The sequence below is a fragment of the Bombus bifarius genome, unplaced genomic scaffold, assembly GCF_011952205.1.
Source record: "Bombus bifarius isolate JDL3187 unplaced genomic scaffold, Bbif_JDL3187 scf7180000009343, whole genome shotgun sequence".
In the NCBI taxonomy this organism is placed as follows: Eukaryota; Metazoa; Arthropoda; class Insecta; order Hymenoptera; family Apidae; genus Bombus; species Bombus bifarius.
Window position 1 is genome coordinate 1,598,000 of NW_022885057.1, and position 23,657 is coordinate 1,621,656.

At 37.1% G+C, this 23,657-nt stretch overlaps 1 protein-coding gene across 3 annotated transcripts in view; it reads left to right on the plus strand.

Moving 5' to 3' along the window:
* LOC117215073 (lachesin-like) overlaps nucleotides 1-23,657 on the plus strand; it is a 181,443-nt gene that overhangs the window by 149,291 nt on the left and 8,495 nt on the right. For all 3 annotated transcript variants that reach the window (XM_033461495.1, XM_033461493.1, XM_033461494.1), the window contains 3 exons: nucleotides 446-641; nucleotides 3,248-3,376; nucleotides 22,384-22,503. In XM_033461495.1, coding sequence (XP_033317386.1) covers nucleotides 446-641; nucleotides 3,248-3,376; nucleotides 22,384-22,503 — 445 coding nt within the window. The remainder of the gene's footprint in view (nucleotides 1-445; nucleotides 642-3,247; nucleotides 3,377-22,383; nucleotides 22,504-23,657) is intronic.

Genomic DNA, 23,657 nt, shown 5'->3' on the forward strand with positions numbered 1-23,657 from the left:
GAAAGGAAAATGGTCGGAGAAGTAGAGAATCTTTTTACCGTAGATCCGGGTCAGATTTTTATTGTACGCAATGCTTTGGTATGGAAGGCATTCATTTCAAAGTGAAATCCGTTCTGTGCTTGGTGAAAGTAGTGTTTTCCGACGGTCTGCACCCGCATAGACGGAGGTGGCTAAATTCCAACGAATTATGTTCTAAAATTTTCGGAATTTACATGGCAGAAATACGACCGTTTCCTGTCCCAGCTTAATTAAAATCTGCTTAATAATTAAACGTCTTCGAGACCAGAAGTTAAAATACATTATCACGATTTCCTTGGATCGAGAATAATTCGTTGATTTCATGAAATTAGAGAATTATTCTTTTTCGGATTATATGATAATATTGTCATATCCTCTTTGCAATAGAGCATAATAATACCGATACCTTGGTGTATTGAATTTACAGAGCGCGTTTCTAGAAGTGGTGATACCGCCGGACATAATATCCGAGGAGACCTCGAACGACTTGATGGTACCTGAGGGCGGATCCGCAAAACTGGTCTGCAAGGCTCGCGGCTATCCAAAACCTGAGATCGTATGGAAGCGAGAAGATGGCGCCGAGATTATTTCCCGTGCCGGATCGTCCGGTGGCAAAACGAAAAGTGAGTATGTTTACAAAACCTACAAACCCGTGATTGCGTCTCCAGTTAAGTTCGGTTTTTATCTTCATTACATCAGTTGGAAATACGTCGAGTATTTTTGCACTGGTTGTATTTCTTTAATACGATCATTTTTTGAAAAAGATAATACTCTTTATAAGTCGCATATTTGATTACCAATTGTGTAACTCGGATTAAACAACTCGAAAATATTATTCTACCTGATATTTCAATTATTTCAGCTCCATTTTCATTATTAAATTTTCTTTCACGGTTCTATATGACAGGTATTATATGTAAATATGATAAAATTACTGGATATTTCATGGAAAATATGTATGGGCTTTTGGAATTTTATTTGTGATTTATATTAGTAATAATCCTTTTGCATCCTTCGGTTTTATCAATGATTTCAGTATTCATACAAAAATATCAGCAATTTTGAAAATAACGATACCGTATAATTTACATTATAGTCAATCAACGTTGAATAAATGAGGATTTATATGTTAGCTGAATCGACCTTGAGTATGCGAAAAGATTGAGAAATGGTGATGCCAATGACGTGTATATAATATGATAATATATTTTCGATGTAAGTGAAGCGGTTCGTATAAAACATCAGATTGAAATCGGAAAACAGGGATAATATCGAAATTGAAGTCAATTCGTCAACTTCACCTCGTACATTTCAATTCATAAATCACAACTTTTTGAAGACCTCCCCTTTTCTGATCGAGGCAACTGTGTCAACTGATATGTGGTACAAACGAAATTTCAGCAAATTCATGCATCTTGTGACTAGAATTTCAAAAAATAGAAATTTTTCTGTGTTAAAAATGGAATAAATTACAGCAAAAATCAAACGAACTTTTATAAATTAACTTTTACGAAGTCGACGCATTCAACGTATGATGGTACATTCAACGAATTAAAACATCCCAACATAATTTTTTCTTTTTGCGACAAATTTTTTCACATTCGTAATATAGTTTGCATGATAATTTTCGCATATTTTCATACTTCGGTGATTATGAAATCGATTTTAAAGTGCAAGATATAGGATAATTCCTCAGGCTACTGAACTCGTGAGCGAAACGAAACTGTCGCCACTCATATTTCAATGTTTTCCTTCTCGTTGCATCGAATCATGCAAATATTCGTCGCCTCGATACTTGTCACAATGCCGACTTAAGTAGAATTTTGACAGCCATTGAATGAACCAGTAATTTGATACATTCTCAGCAAAGAAATAATTTTCAAACTCGACGTGCACAGTATAGACGTAAACAAGTTAAGGAAAATAATTCATACTTTAACGTTGTAAGATAATACCATAGAACATATGAATTCTAATCTCATTCACTAGACGTGACAAATATGAAACCAGGCGTCAATTTGTGAAAAGATCCCACGTCGTTTCTTGAAGTTTCTTTTCAAGGAAAGCACGCGCATTTTTTTTTTATGTTAGATAGCGAAATATTAGAAATAATTTGAAGAATAAAAATTTCAGCAGTATACGAATAAACTCACGTTACTCGCATTATCTTGTGAAGCCCTCCAGTTTTATTTCCATTTCGAACCGCTTCGTCTGTTGAATTCGTAGAATTTCATAGAAGAATTCAAGTATACGTTTTTGAGAAATAGTACCAATTTAAAGGTAAGATCGAGTTTCAGTACAAAAGACTTGTAACGCAAGCATGTCTGTTCGAAGAACACGTCTACTTTTACTCCTCTCTTCTTTGATATTTTTCGAGATTATTTTAGTTATTCAAATATAGAGTTCGTGGATTCCTTACCAAAAAAACGTTTTAATTTTTAAAAGAATATTTATTATCGGGAATATAGGAAGAAATAAGATATTTTTTAGAGACAATAATGCATTCTTTTGCATAAAACAATCGAGTATTTTCATTCCGTCGAGAGAAATGCTGATTCGCAAACGAAGGTGAAACTGCATTTTCACCCTCTGTTGTTCGCTCGCACTTTGTGAGGAGTTCGAGCAAGTAGTATCGATGTGTTGAATTGAACGGGACGATAGCGGAACCTTAAGCTTCGTATCGTATCTAATCCAATGTGTTTGATTAGTAATAGAGCCAATTCGATTATTTACTCGATAAGGTTGAACGAATCAACCGTGTAAGTAGCTTTCCATTAACATCGAGATTCAATTGAAGCATTACACTTTAGATGTCAAAATTCTGAAATTCAAACAGACAATAAGGCAAACAGACAAGTTTTTAAAAACTATATACTTAGTCTTTATCTTTCGTATTGATTCATCAAAAGCAAACTTGCAAATTTATTCGAACGAGAAATCCTTCGAATCAGCGAAAATATTACTTGCACGAGTTCGAATAAACGATTTTTTAAGCAACCAGTTTCAAATAAACTTCTCACTTTTATTCCTCTAACCGACAGCACCTTTACAAATTAATTTTCCATAAAATATCACTGTATTCGTTTAATAAAAAAAAAAGCTCAGACATACGTAAATAATTCAGATTGGTAAGTTTGCGTTTCGGTTTCTCGAGAAATCACCCATTCGACAAGCGGCTCACAAAATTTTTCAGAATCTTTAATTCCGCCCGTCTGACTCTGTATTGCAGTAGCTACTGCTGAAGGGGAAACGCTGACTTTGTCGAAAGTAACCAGAAGCGAGATGGGCACCTACCTGTGCATCGCGAGTAACGGAGTACCACCATCAGTCAGCAAACGAATGATGCTGCACGTACACTGTGAGTACGCCCTAATATCGTTTCACTAGCTATTTTCACCGAAAAGATTTATCTCAGCCACCCTTCGTAATCCAAAGATTATCTTCATAGCCGAGGAATGGATTCTGCTAATTCCCGTCTATCGGGTTCTGCCTTATTTTTAGAGATTCTTACACGTTTCTGAACACGTACCATGCACCACGATTTATCAATGTCCACCACTATCGATCTAATTATCCCCCTGGTGTAATAATAGTTGAGGTCATTTATTTACAACGATTTAATACAGAAAATTTAATATAGGAGATAGGAAAAAAGTAGATGAACAACATCTCGATGAATGGTAAAGATTTTATCGCCAATGTTAACGTGATTGTTTATCCGTTGTTTTGAGTGAATCGTCTGGAGCGTAATATGGAGATCTTGTCTGTGATAATTTTTGTTGCTTTTTATATAATTGTCGAATAGATTTTATGATAAGCTTGATCTAGGAGAAACTCGGATCTAACTCACAAATAAGATTGCCAATCTCTCTTGGTATAATAATTTCTTTATTTAGTGATGCTTCGAAATATTTAAATAAGTCCCTCACGTCTGTTTTCTTCGCTGACTGCACGTGAAGCTGTAAATTGAGTTACATCATCATACTTAAAACATATTCAACGTCATGTCACACATATCAAATTTGTAACTTGTTTCCTACCGTCATATTCAAAATAAATATACTTCCAAACTCGTATCATTACATTGTCATAACAAAATTCTCTTCCTACGCGAAATGTGGTAAAATGCAAAATCTAGACAATATTTTTCATTAAAAATGCTTGAACTTCTTTACTATAAAAGTTGTAGCGATTGAAATTTTGAAAAAATGTATTGTACATATAAATACTTCAAAAGTATTACCGGTTCTAATAATAAAGCAATTACTCTTTAGCGCTTGAAAATTATCGTTCACTGTAAGAATATATTACAGCCCTTTTATTGAACCCTTCAACCTTTATTTTCCCGTGAAAACAAATTAATGTTTGATGCTTCATAAGTCGTGCGTGTTTTCACGAATCAATTATTTTATATATGGAGATAGAAGCTTGGGAATTCATAACACACGTGTATTGAGACTTACACAGTGTTATCAAAACACATGAATTTGTTGTTCAGCAACGTAAAGAATTTAGGAAATGTAATTGATGAAGAAACGTTTATTTTATACGAATTTCGCAAATCTTCAAATCTCTAAAAAATGTGTCAAACATTAAAAGCCTAGGAAGTCTAAAATTTCTATAAAACCGAAGAATACTAGAAATTCTGAAAATAAAAATTCTAGATCTTTTTGAAGTCTCAATACAAATAGCTATCATTTTACGTGCTGAAACAAGATCCATCGAAACGAAATTGATGGCGTTCAATTACGTGTTTAACCATGTATTTCCCTCTGTTCTTCAAGGAAAAGAAGAAAGAGGAAAGGTGAACAGAATTCTTTGAAACATTAAGACATAAAAATTTCTTAAAATTCACGACGCCGAGAGACGAAATGCATCATTGACAAAGCACAAGGAATAGAACAAAGAAATAAAATTCCTCCGGCAACTAGACCACGATAAAGCCATCATATTCCCGCCACTTAGGCACGGAGTGTATTCTGTGAATCGCACAATGTGAAGCCGCGGTCCTATCCGACGCGAGTTGCAATCTTAAGGACGTCCCACCTCAAACCAAATGCACACAGCATGGTTAGGCTAGCAAAGGCAAAGGAGAACGAATGAAGAAGAAGCAAAAAGAAAGAAATAAAGAAGCGAAGAAAGAGGAAAGCAAGAGTGTGGTTGCAGCGAGTATGCACGAAGATAGCCATCGTATCCTTCTTTACATAATTTCAACGTGGCAAAAGGGAAACTCGTATCTGTATTAGAAACGGAGAAGAAGAAGCAGTGAGAAGGTGGAAAGCGAGAGGATGATTGCAGACAGTAACGGAGTGGAAAAAAGAAAGTAAGGATAAATTGCAACTTAAATAACAGCAGAAACGAGCTAAGGCGCGACGAATATAGTCTACAAAGCAGAATCCTGGAAAAAGAGAAAGATAATATAATTATCCTGTAGACGATATATCGACTGCTAAATATAGATAGAAAGTAAAAGAAGAATAAGCACGAGAAAGGAAATGCGTACGTATCCAATGGAATACGCAAAAATAGTGAATAAAGTTTAATAAAGGCAATATGGCAATTTATAGTGCTCAAAGAGTAATCGAAGCAGTTTTAATCCGTTAATTTACATTTATTTATCTTTAATCTTAAAACTCCACGCTTACAATTAGATCTCAAAACTGAAACTGGCACACAAAATTGAAAATGAACAGAATCCCCAAATAAAGTCTAACAGTAATTAAGCCTACAAGTTCAAGTCAACAACGGAATAGTGAACGAACAAGCAAGTTGGAAGAAAAGGCGTGTAAGCAAAAGAACTGCGAAGTGAAGCACGAATCAGTGGTGTAGCCAAGGACCGGCGAGTTAAATCGCGGTTACTATTGCGTTCCTCGGTGTCTTAGGATCGAGAGAGAGGTAATTCTTCGCCGGAAATTGGATGTACCTAGGTTCCTGCTACGATCTTGCACCTGCCCTCGAGCGATAAGATCGTGCGGGATAATCGAATTTCATTGAATACGCTCCGTGCCCGCAGACCGTATAGACGATTGCATTCGCGAGCTATTGCTTCGAAATTCAAGCGATCGGGGCTATTGTCGATTGAGAGACCAGGCTGAGGAGAAGGACAAACCGGATCATCTCGAAGATGGCTGGAGGATCGTCTGTGTGTTACGGGGAAACGCTCAAAGACAGGCAGAGAAAGGGGTTTTACGATCGATCCGGTTCGACTCGTTCTGATTGTTACATCGCCACGCAAAGCGAGAAATTTACGTGGTATCTTCGTTGGGAACGGGTAACGATCGTCCCTCCTTTTATCTTCCACGAACAAGTAAAACAGAAGAAGAACGCGAGAGGACCTGGTTTCCTATCTCTGTCTTTTCTCTTTTTTTTTTTTTTTTTGATAACAGCGCGCGGTCCTCGACGCGAGTCGAAAGGACCTCGTTGCCTGGAAACGTGACCGGAGGGAAGGAAGAGGAGAGGCGCGAATTTTTGTCCGATTCGGCCATTCCAAAGGTCTTCCGCGAAATTTCATTTTGATACAATTTCAAGATAGGTCGTTACAACGAATCTTAAGGGTACTCGCGCGCGATAGAACATTTATTCTATGAGAGAAACGACGATGCTTCTTTTCGCATGAAAGCGCCACTAGGACTCTTTCTTTCGTTAATTCGCTGGCTGATAAGGAATTTCTTTCCGTATCTCTGCTGCGAGAAATTTGTGAAAGAAATTTGTTCCTGGAAGTAGGAAATTGAATATATCGAAGTTAACGTACAAAATGTGGAATGTTGGTATTGAAGCAACATCAAAGCACTTTCAGAATAATTTCGTTAGAGTTAACGAAAACCTTTATTTAAAACGTCTTATAGACCAATCGTTTCTCGATATTTTTAATGAAGAATAACAAAAGGGCCTCCAAAAGAAATTGCACGTAAGAAAACTACGATGCATCATTACGCCTGTGAAAAAACATATTCTCCGAGAAAGATGGTATTTTTTTAATGATTCGCATATTTTCTTCCGCATAATTTTTTAATTGCAACCATACCACTTGTCCCAGTTACGTGGGCCACTCTGTATATTGTCGACAACTTTTCTACGTTCCATGTAACAGACAATATGAGTTTTAAAAACTTGTATCATTTGTTCACGTGGAAAAACCTTCTCATTTTTCTCACCAATGTCTAACTCATATCCGCCTAGATGGTTCGTTGATGTTTGATGAAACGCGTTGATAATGTTCAACATATCCTCGCTATACGAACGTACATAGCGACAGAAGTGGAAAATCAGATTAATAATCTCTGGCTTCTGAATTAAACATGCAGTGGTTCAAATTCAGCGCGTAATTCCCAATTGTGCAATAGCTGGTCATTATTGTGCAGAAAGCCTGCTTAACCGTTGCCAACACCTTCCCACCATTTTGCTTTCCCTGTTGTACAACTCTTGAATAGCAACGTGTGAATGGAAATAACTGACACATCGGCTGCGTTCACAGAGCTCTGGTTAATTGTTGGTTGATTACACGCGATTTACTGGCCGCGACCAAAACAAATTCGATTGTTTAATTAGCGTGTCTTACAACGGTGAAACGATACGCGAACGAGACTCCGTTCATCGCGTGATTTATCACGTTAGTCATAGTTATCTGTCGTTTTTACTCGTCAGGAGACGATGATCGTACAGAATATCGTATAAAATACACGAAACGAGCATATCTGTTGCATAACTTTGACAATCGCTGACATTTTAATCGATGATTATCTTTGATACGATAAAAGGAAGAGTCGAAAATAATATTAATGAAAGAGTATCGTAGTAAAACATGGTTTACCTATGTAATAATAGAATGGAATTGGGTATTATCTTATTAAGGTAGAGACACCATGGTTTTCTCATTCTAAAGCGAGGAAAATGCTGCTTCCCGTGGACCATACTTATCCCGTGGAAACCGCAGTCTTCTCTATCTAGAATCCCTTAATGTCTTTCCTTGTAAGCTTATTTTACGTCAAAAAACAACACCGTTTAAATGGACCTTAATTCGTCAGCAATCTCTTTATTCTATTTTTGAATAAATATTTTCTTTCATTTACACTCCCAAATGACAATTTATTAAAATTCAAATGTAAAGAAGTTCTCGTATCTTATCAATTACTACGTTTATTTTATTAATCGATCTCGTGATTAATCTTTCTACATTTCAATAAAGTTCTGGTTATAATTTAATACTTTAATCGCAATTAGTTATCCCGCGACGATTCTAAATTTTATTATTAAAAACACCTATAAAACATAAAACAGAAAGGTTGCAGTTTTCTGTTGGTTACGTATACTTTCTACGATGGTACTCAAAAAAACAGTAAACCTCAAAGTGTTTATTAGCCGAAAGTTATTTAGCAAGGTGGCTCGGTTCTGCAGAATATTTCGGTCAAGAAAATTAAAGGGTTAGATTTACTGGGTCACTGTTCTACCCTAAATAAACGTGCCCACTAGCTATCTATCTAGACCGTTTCACTCGCAGGACTTAATTTAGATTCGTGCGGATTAACTTCTAACTTTTGACCGACTCTGCAACTAGTCTACAGCTACGAACCTTTTCACGTCACTGATCACGCTACTGATTCTTCCAATTTTTATTTGCAGCAATGCACGATCTGATAAGACAATAATATCGAAATATTTGCACCAACAATGAACGATTTGATCAATCTTCTTTGATCATTTTGAAGAATATATTATCCATGAGAATCACGCGTAATATACCGCGATCCAACAGTTTCATTTGACAGAAAACTAATCGATAGAGGAGAAAAAACAAGGGGTACAAGTTTCCAATAGACCTAATAGGCGATGCTAGTCGAGGCTTCGCGAGTTCCTCGCAAATTGAAGTAGCCTCGATGCATCGTGCTACCTGCATTTATCGCGGCTGTCTGCGTTAATCAAACTGATTACAACTGCCGTAAATCGCTGTCGCTGGCGGAACAATTTCGGGCCAGTTCACCTCTTCTGGGACAAATTGTACGAAGCTTTATTTTGTTCCGCGCAATTCCGCTTCCATTCCTGGAGTATCGCATGTAACAATCGCTTTGTAATTGCTTATGACGATACATGGAAGAACTTATAAGAACATAACTAGTTCCGCCACTATTCCAAATTTTCATAGTTGGAAGGTTAAAATTTATATATTAAGAGAATTTCGGGGAATAGATCTTAATATGTCATAAATGTCTTATGTACTTTACTATTCACGTATTAAAATACTTTGGTTTTATTATAACAGTATGTAAATTTTATCAAAGTATACGAATTAATGATTTTTTTTTATTCGGTAGAATATTACAACCAATTCTTACGAAGAATTTTTAGTAATTACGATGTCGCGTTTCCATGGCATAATATCTATAACCTTACGGTAAGGCTACTTCTTTTAGTACATATCTTAATGGATTAAAGTATCTTCTTTGGTGGTCTACTCTATTTAGAAGCTGGGTCACTAGAGGATTGTAATGCTTAGTCAAGCGTATACTGTAGCTGTTACTGAATTTCAAAATTTCTTCTTTAACTGTTGGTATTTTTAAGTCTCTGTGTATGGTTTCATTGGTTTACATACCGAGGGGCATTACAGATAAACCTGAGCGTTTTCGATTGAAATCATTCAATGGATCTCAATGTTAGAGTTGAATTCCTGCATCCCACAGTTGAATCCCGTAGGTCCATACAGGTTTTACAATGATTTTGTATAAAATGATTTTACTTTCTAGACTTAATTTCAAACGCTGACCTATGAGCCAGTAGAGCTGTCTTACTTTAAGTAGAACTTACTTATTTCCAAGTTAATCTTTTGTTTAATAGCATTCCTAGATACTTTACTGTATCCATGGCTGGAATTATTGTGGTGTTTAGCATTACCAGTGGACATGTGCATTTGTTTAAGATGAACGTAACATGCGTTGATTTGCCTTCATTTGTGTTAATACGCTATGTATGGCAACATTTTACAATTTTATCCAAGTGCTCCTGGAGGACTAGAGAAGCTACTTCGGGGTTTTTCATTCGCTGTTAAGACTGCAGTATTGTCAACGAATGTAGCTCTATTGACATTGGCCGAAGTGAGTAGGTCTGTCATATAGATAAAGTATAAGATTGGTCCAAGTACACTGCCTTGTGGTACTCCAGCCTCAGTAGAAAAAGCTGCAGTTGTACCATCTAAAAATCTAATCTTAAATTGTCTGTTATTTAGGTAAGAATGCATGATTGAATAGTATTGACGAGACAAAATTTTTTTGAGCTTGTAGTAATCCAGGATGTCATGCCTTATCGAAAGCCTGTTTAATGTCGAAGAATACTTCTGAGTAATATTTTTTCTTTTCCAATTCCCGGCTAATATTATGTGTAATACGGTATACCTGTTCAGTTGTTGAATGCCGTTTTCGGAACCCAAATTGATGATTTGGAGTCGTCATGGTATCATGCAGTATGTATACGTAGGCGTTCGCTTAACTGTTTTTCGAAGAGTTTGGATAGGCTCGATAGTAAGCTGAATGGATGGTATGATACCACTTTCGTTCGTGAATGAGTGTGATGATTAACAGTTTCCATGAAAATGGATAATAACCAAAAATGGATGATTACGTCAAAAATGGATGTCATGAGTGCTATCCCCTTTTTTGATAATTCTTTGATCACCTTATCGCTGATCATGTCGTGTCCTAGGGCCTTCTTAGAGTTAAGGTTTTTGTCAATCATTGCATTGACTTCCTGGGAAGAAAAGAACTTGATAGAGAAAGAGGCTTGGCTTGATGATTGAAGATGTTTAAATATCTCGGTTTCACACGAAGTGAATGTAGGAGAAGACGGTTTGAATACTGTAGGTAGATGAGAAGCGAATAGGTTGGCTCTGTCTATGGGACACTTTGACCAATCACCACGTGGAGAGCTAAGGGAAAGAATTATTTGCTGTGATCTGGTGAGTCTGTTCGGAACTTTCCAGAGAGAGTAGTTTGTAACGGATGTGGGAGACAGCTTCTCCCGATATATTTGAAAACACTCATTTCTGAACTTTTGTGGAAATTTTCTGGTTGGGTTGTTTAGTTTCCGTTTGTCTTCTATTTTGTTTTTTTCAAGTTTGTCTACTTCAAAATGTCTGCTGCTTCGCCATAACCTTTGTAACTTCCTTTTATCTTCGATTTTTTCTTTATAGCGTTTGGATACTTGTGTTGGGTTATATACTCTAACTTTTGGAGTAGAAGAGCGACACGCATTTATTATGTTGTTCGTCAGATACTCAATTGCTGCATCTATACCTTCTTTTGTTTTTAGTGGTTTAATTTTGAAATGTTGAAGGATTCCCTAAAGTGAGACCAGTTAATTGGTTTGTTATAGATTCAGATAGCAGGTTGATTTTCAATAATTGTAGAGCCGACTGTTACAATAACTGGTGAGTGATTTGAGGACAACTCTAGAGAAGAATTAATGTACCTTGAATGTACCTCCGGGATATATTCTTGTTTATGAAGAAGTCAAGTAATTTGTTTGTGTCCGTAGGCCAGTACGTAGGCTCACCTGTACTAACGTAATTTAATTTATTTGATAAAATACTTTTGTATAGTAATCTACCTTTTGAAGTGATGTTTCTATTACCCCAGTCAATACGTTTAGCGTTAAAATCGCCTCCTGCTATAAACCTGTGATCCAGACTTTAAAAAAAATGATCAAAATCCTCCTGTAATAGACTGTGCCTCGAAAAACAATACATAGCAGGTATTTCAAACGGGCTATGCCAATCTTGAATCATAATGTTAGTTGCTTGGAGATGATCCTTCTTGTATAGTGGAAGTCGTAGTGCTTGATATTAGATTTTATAATAATACCTGATCCGCCAAATATTGTAACCGCTGGCTTTAAACTAATTTTTGTCCGTAAAATGAGTTTCAGAAATAAGCATTATGTCTATTTTTTGGCAGTTTAGAAGATTTCTAGGTCGTTTTTATGTCGAGCCAGACCGTTAGCGTTCCGATACGTATTGACTTCATTGTATTGTAGCGGCACATGAATCATAGGACGAGGCGGATCAGAGCGACTCATGTTGTTATTGCGCCTCGAAACACGGACACAACCTTGACGTACGAAACATATCGACAGACAAACTCCGGACAAAACAAAGTCACCGTTATGGGCAACCGTCGATCTAAGACAAATTCAAATTTTCCGACCAGTATAAATAAACGGACGCGATCGCGAGCGAGGCAATATATAGAGAGTATCTACGATTCATGGATCAATATCTACGAGTCGAGTTTTCCGCGAGCGATCATACTCTCTTTGCAACTTCATTTGTACGAGCGTCCCTCGATGGTATTTATATTTATTATATTTATTCAAAATATAATTGACGGGTTGCAGCAGCAATTTCTCGTATTCCAAATTATTAATCCTCACTCAATACACTACAGCATTAAGCGTCATTTTGTTTATTACACTAACGTTAGCAGAGGAAGCGGGTTATTGATCCGTTCTGCTTGTTTCTCAATTAGTTTCTCTAGCCCGTAAAAAATTTCTGTAGTTTGTTATTTTGTTGAAAATTTCGTTATTTTGTTTATTACTAGCGTTAGCGGAGCCAGCAGGTTATTGATCTGTTCTGTTTGCTTCTCAATTAGTTTCTCTAGCCGGTAAAGGATTTCTGTAGTTTGTGCATTAACTGTTTGGCTGTTATCGTGGGCGTTTATTGCTCGTATTTCCTAGAATTGCCCGAGTATAGGATACGAATGAAGAGGCAAGTCTTAAATGACTTCTTATTTCGTTATCTGGAGAAGTAATATTAGGTGAAGTAAAAAGTTCTGAGCGCTTTTTCGCTTTATTTCGACGATGAAATTAACATAGTCAAGATTATTCGATTTAGATTAAATATGCGCCGTTTTGTTCGATTACTTTTGTCCATTTTGAAGGCAATTTCATAATTCCGCGGTTGAAGAAGTCCTCGTCCCTATTGGTAAAAAACTTGACCAGCTCATTTTCACAAGCCTCTCTTGAGGCCAGTTTTGTACCATCAAGAAAATTTTGCAAAAACTTAAAAAGGTGATAATCGCTTGGTGCCAGGTCTGGACTGTACGGCGGATGCGATAGAACCTCCCAGCCAAGCTCTCGGAGCTTCTGACGCGTCGTTAAAGATGTGTGCGGCCTGGCGTTGTCTTGATGGAACACAACACCTTTCCTATTGGCCAATTCTGGCCGCTTCTGGTCGATCGCCTGCTTCAGTCTGGTCAGTTGTTGACAATAGAGGTCCGAATTAAGTGTTTGCCCCGATGGGAGCAGCTCATAATGGATGATTCCCTTCCAATCCCACCAAACACACAATAAAACCTTCTTGGCCGTTAATCCACGCTTGGCGATCGTTTGGGCCGGCCCACCGCGATTGGACCACGATCTTTTTCGGCTGTTGTTCTCGTATGTGACCCATTTTTCATCGCCAGTCACCATCCGCTTCAAAAATGGGTCGATTTCGTTACGTCTCAACAAAGAATCGCAGGCATCAATTCGGTCCAAAAGGTTCTTTTGCGTCAATTCATGTGGCACCCATACGTCGAGCTTCTTCTTGAGACCAGCCTTATGCAAATGGTTCCAAACGGTTTTCTGGCTAATCTTCAGTTCCTGGGCAATGGAATAAGTGCTCACATGCCGGTCCGACTCGACGATTTCCATGATTTTATCCACATTTTCGACGATTGGCCTACCAGAGCGTGCCTCATCTTCGACGTCCATATTACCAGAACGGAATCGTTGGAACCACCGCTTTGCTGTTGCATTCGATACTGTACTGGGTCCATAAACAGCACAAATTTTTTTGGCCGCCTGCTCCGCCTTTTCACCTTGGTCGTAGTGGTACTGAAGAATGTATCGAATTTTCTCTTTTTTTATCTCCATTTTCGAACGCTGTAACACACAACTGGCTTCACCGAACACAAAACTGACAAAGAACCTTTTTGATGCGTAATATCACCTTGAAATCGGTGTATACTATGACTCGATGCGATGTGCACATCGTGAGATATGGCTCACTAAAGACATCTAGCGAAAAACGCTCAGAACTTTTTACTTAACCTAATATTAGGATTCGGATTGTATTTAAGTCTAAATTCAAGGTACATTTTTTTACGGAGCACTTTATGAGCGGAACAGCCTTTATAATTTTTTGGATGATTACCTCAGCAAGGACGCATTTCGGAGGAATGTCTGTCGGTTTAGTGCACTCCTTTGTTCTTTTGTATTTTGCATTTTGTAATTGTACTTCACAATTTTGTCAATGTTATAAATGATTTAATTATTTGCTTGAGGTCAATGGAAACAAGGGCATTGGATTTTGTGTAGCTCTGTGTTTTATATCGCTGATATTAGTTATTTCGTGTCCGTGCTGTAGAAGTTCTTCCTTTAATTCTTCTAGGTCTGCTGAGTAATGTAAGTTGCGTAGGATTACACAAAAAGGTCTGTCCTGTCTTAATTGAAACAGTGTGAAAGTTAGCATTCAGCATTTTTAGAAATTTTATTATTTTTCTATATGAATCAGGGTTACTCGATATTATCTTGACCTGGTCATTATTTACTTTTTAATTTGAATTCGTCTGTACTGACGACACTTTTCGTCATTATTTGTATTATTTGTATGTCTATGACGTCATCAGGGTGGGTTGGAAGAGATGGGGAGTCCTTCTGTGATAGTTAACTTTCAGGTATATCCATCAGGTGTATCTAATAGTACAAATCTATTGGAGGTTGTTATTGCGTTTGTGGCGGATCGGTATCAACAGGACGCCGACAGGTCGAGGCATCAACGCGGCGCAACACCTCCCGGGCGATCCGCTGGTACCAACCGCCAACACTAGAGGACTACGACGACAACGAGTCTGTCTAGCTCGCTAGCGGTCGAATATACGGACAATTGATACAAATACCGCACCTAGCGAGACTCCCTCTACGTCTAAGGCAGGGACTACCGGGTATAACCTTACTGACGAGTCCACCGGTAGTCCCGGGACGAAACGCACAACTTTCTTTTCATCCGTCACACGTTTATATCAGAATCTTCTTTGGATTTTGCATTCCTTTTTATATCCTTTTTCCCCTCCGGACTTCTTCTATGCTTATTTCTAGAAAATTCTTTGGATGAGTGTGGCAGATCATTTAGATGATGGATTAAGGAATGTCCTGGTTGTATGTTCGAAGCCATCTCCGAACCAGATAATACCGATTATAGTGAAAATCGGTATCAACGATCGAGTAGTTTCATACGCTACTCTTCGTTTTCACTTCAAGATACATAGCTAAAGTTGTCCTTTTCTAACGGTATTATTCGCTTACTGTTTGTAAACTGGCCGAGGATTATAGCAGACGTCTGTACGCCATGACAGCTGGATCTCGACTATGAATTAATGATGAATTAGTAATTAGAAGCAGCATATATTGACCTGTTTATAAGCGAACATTTTACACACATCTGTCCCATTCTTTAAAGTTGCTTCTCTAAATATAAGACACTTTTTTCCTTCGCAACAGCATTAGTGACAAATAAACGAATGAAAAACGATCGTCTAGTACACGCGGTCTCCGTGAGAGAAAACTACGTCTGTTCGGGAAAGTTTCGCAAGGTCGATGCTATTAACGAGATTCCTGATACCGGTGACGCACCAGTAACGACTGCTATAGGAAGTTGATACTAAAAAGCGACGGATAGTTTGTACACAAATTCCGAGGCGACTCGGTTCAACTTCTTCTATGAATTTGAAACTCGTCGCGAATGGAATTCTTCGTTGAACAGGCGTTCAAATTCGCCGAAAGGAATGGAATTCGACCACTTTCCAAAACTTAAAATATGGATTTAATTGAAGTTTACACCACTCCCCTCCGATGACTATGTATGAGTCGACTAAACTTTCATCGACCAGTGGGATATTTATCGAGGAGAAACGCGATTCTGATGACAGATCGATCGAAAGAAGCTTATGCATATTTTAAAGTATACCTACTCTGCAAATATTATTTTAAGATATATCTGACGACTCCTTTGAATTTAAATCTCGTATTAAAATTCCAACGTTATTGGATTCTATTCTTACTTTGAACTACGTTTAAAATACGAAACATTGTAACCTGCAATTTTTCTTTCCCAGAGAACAAGTATTCTAACGTTAAGATAATAAATCTAAAGATATCCTTTGTGTAAATTATATCACCATAAGCAATACAATGGCTGCAAAAAAAGTATTTACGCATACCTTTATTTTCCAATGAAATGCTTTTTTATCAGCTTTCACGTTTCATTTTTATAGTATCAAATTTTTGTAGTGAATCCCATACAGATAGGAGAAATCATAGTAATGGTTTGAATCAGTAATGAAAAATTGTCGTTTTTATTGTCCACGCGCCAATCTGGAATTTCGTCTCTTGTTTCCATAGATAAGAACTTTACGCGCATACCTCTTACTGCAGTATTGGATTTCTGTCGCCTTTACCTACCACTACCTCCCCTTACACGTTAAACTGCAGTTTACGATTTCTGCTTTACATCCTTTTTACGTCGCGCACTTTTTAGTCGGACTATTGTGATTTATGATCGCGTTATCATCCGTAACATCACGACCAATGAATTCCTTCCATGGATACGATCGGTCGAAGCATTCTTGCCATGTGCGTATGCTAGTCCAAATGGAATCGTATTATTCGATTAAAACGAGCAATCTTGTATCTCCATTGGACAAACAGAAATTATGGTTACACCGGTAGATCACGTTGGAATTAACGATTTTGAAATTGCTTATGCTGCTCGATTCGAATTTTTGAGATTGGAACTTTAACGTTGAATGTACTAACGTCGATGTAGGTGTAGTAACATACGAAATTTGAGCAGCAAAGCATTTTTTATGGATTGTTAACATTCAAACGAATCGCATATAAAAATATTAATATTTTTGCAACTTTTCAAGGATTACGATATGCACATTTGCAAAATTCAAAATTCTTATCCTCAGTTCATCTTTTAAACCTACGTTGGCAAGATTTTGCAATCTTTGGCCTAAATTTAATATTGTATAATCGCGCAGCGTGGCAAGCATTTGTCAGTCACTGAAGAGGCAGCAACGAAGACGATATGAAATTTACATTATTCCCAGGGATTATTTGCGTCAAAACGTAGCGGATGGACGCCGGAAACTCGATGGTTACTGGTAGTTTCACAAGCGACGAGTACATCTTTAAACTGTCCATCAATATTGAACGAAGAAACCGTCGTACCAATCGTCTATTCACGCCGCGACGGCGGCTTGGTAGAGATGCAGCGAAGCGCGAAGGTTACAGTATTACCATGGAAGTACGAAGATCTGTCCTTTGGCCTAGAAGCAGAGGGAATTCTGCTTTCTATGGGAGCCATCCCCGCGAAACCACAACCTGCTCCCTTAGCCAGTCAACCTAGAAACCTATTACAGGATTTCCTAGCGTTTTGCCGCAGCACGACAAGCGTATTTCGCTCCACAGTATTCCCAACTGGACATCTTTAAACGATTCGCTGTTTTAACACGTTCTACACAGCGCCGCCACCCGTTACGCTTGAATTCGTCCCTTGTCGACGATTTAAAGCAAATTTTACATTTTACATGTTCCATCTAATTGGCAGTATTACAAATTTATCCCTTTTCCTGGCTATGTCTCTCTCTTGTTCAAATGAAATAGTTAAATTTTTTATGAAAGTGAAAGTATTCTAGAAGAATCATTCTATATTAAATCAACATCTTTTTCGAAATAAGATTAAATCTTTTTGTATCCCAATTTCATTCTTATCTCGGAAAACTTTCAATATCTTTATATATGAAATTTTAATATAAAATTACACGAATCAATAACGATTCTTTCGTTTTACTCTCAAACTGAAGGAATTTGTTAACGATAGAAAACAGTCTTGCGGGTACAATCCTTAAATTCTGAAGAAACTGTAAGTTAATAATTCCTTGGTTTAGTCAACATTCATACGAGACAATAAATAGACTAGGGAGAACCGGCGCAGTCGTTAATACAAGTTAAGAAAGATTTATCGGAGGTTACCAGCAACTTTTGATATTATAGCGTTAATACTCATCATGAAGATCGGCTACCATCGGAGAAACCACATAAAGCGGCTTGACCAGCCGACCTGGAAACCTATTAGGGCATCCCAATGTTTCGCCTTACAGGCTTACTTCATCGCCACAATCGTATCAGGGGACACACCTTCGGCCGAAATCCTAAGCTATTAGCCGGGATTTCTCTTTCCTCCAATTTAAATGATTTATTTCGCGGCGAGCCGACCTATCTCCGACCAAATACCATCCTAGCCCTCTAACATTTTCAGAGAATGCCAGCACTGGCGATATTTCGCCCTGTCGTTGCTGGCCCTTCTACAATTACCTTTCTTCCTTCCTCCCTCCCTTTCTTCCTTCCTTCGATAAAGATCAAATTGAATTGGTAAATTGATAGAGTTTTGTTTACCCCCAGGCTCGCAAAAGTATTCGGATATTGGGAAATGCCGGTTATGAATATATTATGTGTATTATGCAAAACGTTTTGAAATGTAATTGGTATTGTAAGGAAACCTAATTGTCGCAATTTTATTGATGGAGCATGGAACAAATCTAAATACGTGCAAATACATACATAGAAGCTACAAGATATTCAATGCAAGTATACATTTAGCAGAGGTCACAAAAATATTTAAGCTCGGAATAACTTTTTGGCAAAAAGAGATTCAATCCGTTGTTCCTGGCAATTCGATTGTGGAAACGCGCGTTTATTGCCTCGGTGTATGTACATCTTTATTCACGTTTTTTGGATATCATCGTACTTTCAGCCTGGCCAATTACAGAATTGGATTTCGTTCAGCTCATTAATCTAAACATCGGACCGAAACGACAGTTCCGCAATCGAGCTAAATGAATATTCGAACGAACAACGGTACGTGTCGAGATATAAAGATTGATTTACAGGTCCCGCAAGTCTGTAGTTGAAACGAAAAAAGTTTTAATTCCCGCCATGGTGTATTAAATAATTCTGTCCGTATCGACGCGATGCCCTCAGCGTCGAAATTGTTCGTACCGCGATAGCTTTCATCGAAACACAGTTATTTTCCCACCTTGAATAGCTTTCGAATACCTCTGAACAGGTTTCCTATTTAAATAGACTCTTCCAAATAAACATTTCCTTTCGAACAGATTTTCCAAACGCTTTTAAAGTGTATCGGTTAATTAATTACGCTTAATTAATGTACAATACGTAAAATGAATCCCAAACCGATTCACGCGATACGTTCATATTGCAGGAAGGTTGTGATTAATTATTTCGTTGATGGAAATTTAATGAATTCTTGGCTGATACGAATTAAAACTTGTTTGTTAATTAAAGCCCGTTTGACTGTGTTTCTGATTCTACAACAAAGGTAATTATTCGAATTGACGTTGTGTTTCGTTAAATTTATATTTTAGTCCATCTTTGTAAACATTTAAATTTAAGTGTATAGCAAACAATACGATTTAAAAACATGGTTGGAAATTTGATTTTTAAATATTTTCTTGAATTTATGTTCTAATATTGGTAGAAGGCAACAATAGATTATTCTACGAGCTGCCAGTGAAGGGAATGTATTTTCCTCTCACTAGGGAATCAAAGGGTTCTCACTTCATTCCATCGTAAACCTACAAGTCCCAAGGGCACGCGAGAAACTGCAGATTTGTTTTCGTGTTATGCACGACGTGGTCTTCACCGAGTTGTGGTTTAGTTTGTAAGGTAATCGATATATGCTATCGTAATACAGTTCAATTTTGATTTTAATCTAATTTGCCCTTTTCGAACTCAGCTTTCTAACTCGATCAACTTCCTGACACCTTGAAAACTTCATCATGCTTTTGTGAGTCTCTCCTCTACAACTAAACAGACTCGATACCACGTTTTATACTTCTATTAACAAGGTACAAGATTTATATAATTTACATTTGCAAATTTAATAAGTAATTATTCATTTGACGGATAGTTTGAGAAATTTATATATCGAATTACTTTTTACAACATCTTCTATTTGAAGATCGTAGAATGGATATGATAATTGTACGCTTTTGTTGATTATTTTTTTTAATCTCACATTATAATTGAACGAGAGAATTTTAATGACGCAATTAAAAATGAAAACATCCTGTTAGATTCAAAAACGTAAGTTTTTAAAAAATAATTTACAAGTCGCTGAATAATTATCAAGACAAGCAATATTTTGATACTGTAATGTTCGGTATTTTGAAAATTTTGAAGGCAATGAAAGATCATATATTTCGCTTCCAAACCAAATAAAGAAACAATTATGGTAATACGGGACCAAGCGACATACTGAACATACTGAATTTTAATGCTGATTCTTTATGAAAAATAATGTGACTTATCGCGTTATGTCCCTGTAATTTCAGATACAAAATTCACATTGCAAAAATAGTTCCAGTTCCACCACCAAAAATTTCATTCTATTACCTGAGTACCTACGTCTCTTCACAACTCTATGAAATCCTCTCTCACCAATTCCAGTGCCTAACCCGACTCATCCCCAATGCATCTGGATCACGATGATATGTTGCAATAACATCGCTGGTCGAAACCTTCTTACGTCGAAAACAGATCGGAAATCCGTTTGACGAAACAAGAGTCTCGCAGACGTCGCTGGTCCACTTTTCCCGACTTATCTTGGAAATATATGTATGATTAAGCAAGTGGTCCGAGACACGAGGAGTACTTTGTAGCCGCTTCTTCCTCAAAATGCAGGAACAAACGTAACCTACTCCGGTCAAAAGAACTGGCCGGCGCGGAAAGAGGATGATTGTTAAGACCTAAGCAGCTCACAGAAAGCTGCTTACGATATTCGGAACGATAGACGCGCTACGCCGCGAGTTACCTTCCGCTCCTTTTAAATGACAGGACCGTCAAGTACGCCAGCATTTCATTATCATAAGTTATGCGGCCTCGACGACGGCTAATGGCCACCACAAAAAGACGAACACCAGGAAATATCTCGTAAGGCGATTGTAACCGGCACAATACATCGGCATGCGATCTCTGTTGCTTTTAACCATCCCGCTTCCGTCCTACGACCATTGCTCTCTCTCTCTCTCTCTCTCTCTCTCTCTCTCACTCTCTTATTATTAGAGAGGAGACTGTACCATGGCGCAATTGTGCAGAATGAATATGATCCAGCTGCGTTTCATCGGGAAAATGACTCTTACGCGTGTGACACGGTTTCGAGTAACTTTGTAACAAATGCTTGTCTTATATTTAATTCGACCTCGAGTCCTGCGTTGTATCGCGAGCTTCTGTCAGTGGTAGTGCGAGCAAAGTTGACGCAGATTTGAAAGTCTGTTGGAAATGAGGAATATACTGGTAGAAATTTGAAATTACGATTGCGCGACTTCGTATCGCGATGCAACGTACTTTGCGTTCTTGTAGTTTGCGTGACGCAATGTGTGCTATAGGTAGACTTGTGGCTGAGGAGGTGACGAACACTGTGAAATTTAAAGAAAAGTTGTATGTTTGGTGATTAGTAGTTTTTGGATATAGTTGATTCTTTAATACGTAGATTAGTATAATAGAACTTATGATCTGCGAATTAATAGGGAAGTATGGCTATTAGAATAAAGGAATTTCGAGATAGCAGTACATTCGTTTATTCTTATAGCGATTTTTCTATGTAATATCTTTTTTCATTGTTCCTTTTGCTTTATACTTTTCGGTGGCCAGAAATCTTTTGACCAGAATGGGAGATGGTGTTATAAAAAATGACAGTTTGTACTTAAAATTCCGAAATAGTACCAAAACAGAGGTAAATGTGTATAAATGATATATGTATATAGGATAACATATGAATATTTCTTTTTTTTTAAATAGTATCTCAGAGACTCGTTATATTGCTTACGGTGATATAAGTTTGCAAGAGAATTTAAATATATTCTGTTAAACACATGAAGCAGGTTCTATTAAGACAGTATCAGGTCTTCTCGCCGAGGATAGAACAAAAATAAATACACGTTAGGAATTTAATATTAGCCACTTTCTGTAGTTCAACTTTAAAAAAGGCTACTTATATTCCACAATTATTGAATTTTCTATCAGTATGTGTCGGTGGGGTGCAAACAGCGTCATATCGAAAATAAATTTCCTGAAATCCGACGATCGTCGTACGCAATTTCACGTGATCGAATTTACTTTAACCCGAACGTGTCGGCGCGTTACATTTCATTGAACCGTATCAATGACGGGTGACAAATCGCGGCGTGCCCGATAATTATTACATATACGTATACTTTATGTTCGGCCATTGATTAATGGCGTCGCGATAAATTGCAGTTCACCCGATGGTTCAAGTACCAAACCAGCTAGTCGGCGCGCCAACTGGAACCAACGTAACGCTGGTTTGTCTCGTCGAAGCTTCTCCGAAGGCCATTAATTATTGGACACGCGAATCAGGTAAGATTCAATTAACTGTTTCCACCGTCGTTTAGTTTTATTCCTCATTTCGAAAAATATTACTAAAGCTGTAGAGTATTATAGTTCTAACGAAATAGCTTCTAGAAGGAAGCAATTCTGAACAAAAGACAGTTGTACATAGAAGTATTAGTAAATTCTGTATTTACTAGAAATTCTTTATGATATTGATAATTACCATCTACTTTAATATGGACAAATTATTTACTATTAAATTGTTGTTGTTCATGTATTTATATCGAGTATAAATGTGCAAGAATATTTATGTAAATATCAAGAATAAAATACTTATAATAACTTATCTGAAAGATACGACACATTTTTATTTAAATATTTCTCTTTTGTTACTATTTGTAAAAATACGAATATGTATAAATATCCAAAGTTCATTCACACTGCACTTGTCAAATTTGTTTTCTTCCTTTGTTAGACATAATTTAATTTTATCAAATTATGATGTATTTTAAACTTTCCTTTGTTCACCATTGTATAAAAACCAGACATAAGATTTTATTTTTCAAGTCGAAGAACATGAATCGATAGATAGGTTTATTAAATCGCACGCGATGGAAACTGAATTTTCGTTGGCTGGCTGAGTAAAATAATAATTCGCCGAAGCGTGTTCGCTGGCGAGCCACGAAGATAAGTCACGTACAGAAATTTAAATGCGAAGCGAAGCCGAGCATTGTACGGTTCGAAAATTCCCATTCTACGGGATCCTTAGAACACTTTCTTTACTTTCTTATGGTGTAACGTTTTGTGGAACGAAGTTAGCACAATTTGATACGTTTTATATAAAATTGTTTCGCGAAGATTAGTTATATATACGGATTATTTTAAAATGTTAAAGAACCATGAGAAAAGAACAGTGCTTTTACCTTTGTTTAATTGGTATTTGTTTACCATTGAAATGCCTTAACAATTTTTCTATAGTAAACCATATAAAGTTCGACGCTTGACGTATTTTAGTATACGTTGGAAATCCATTTATTTCTAGTAAAAATAAAATCTGGCGTTCCTCTCGTAGTTTAGATATTAATGCTTGAATAATTTTTTAATTTAAGAAAAGAAAATACGTGGAGCAATTTTTGTAGTATGCACACGCTACGAAAAGACATTCGTGTGTATATAGAGAA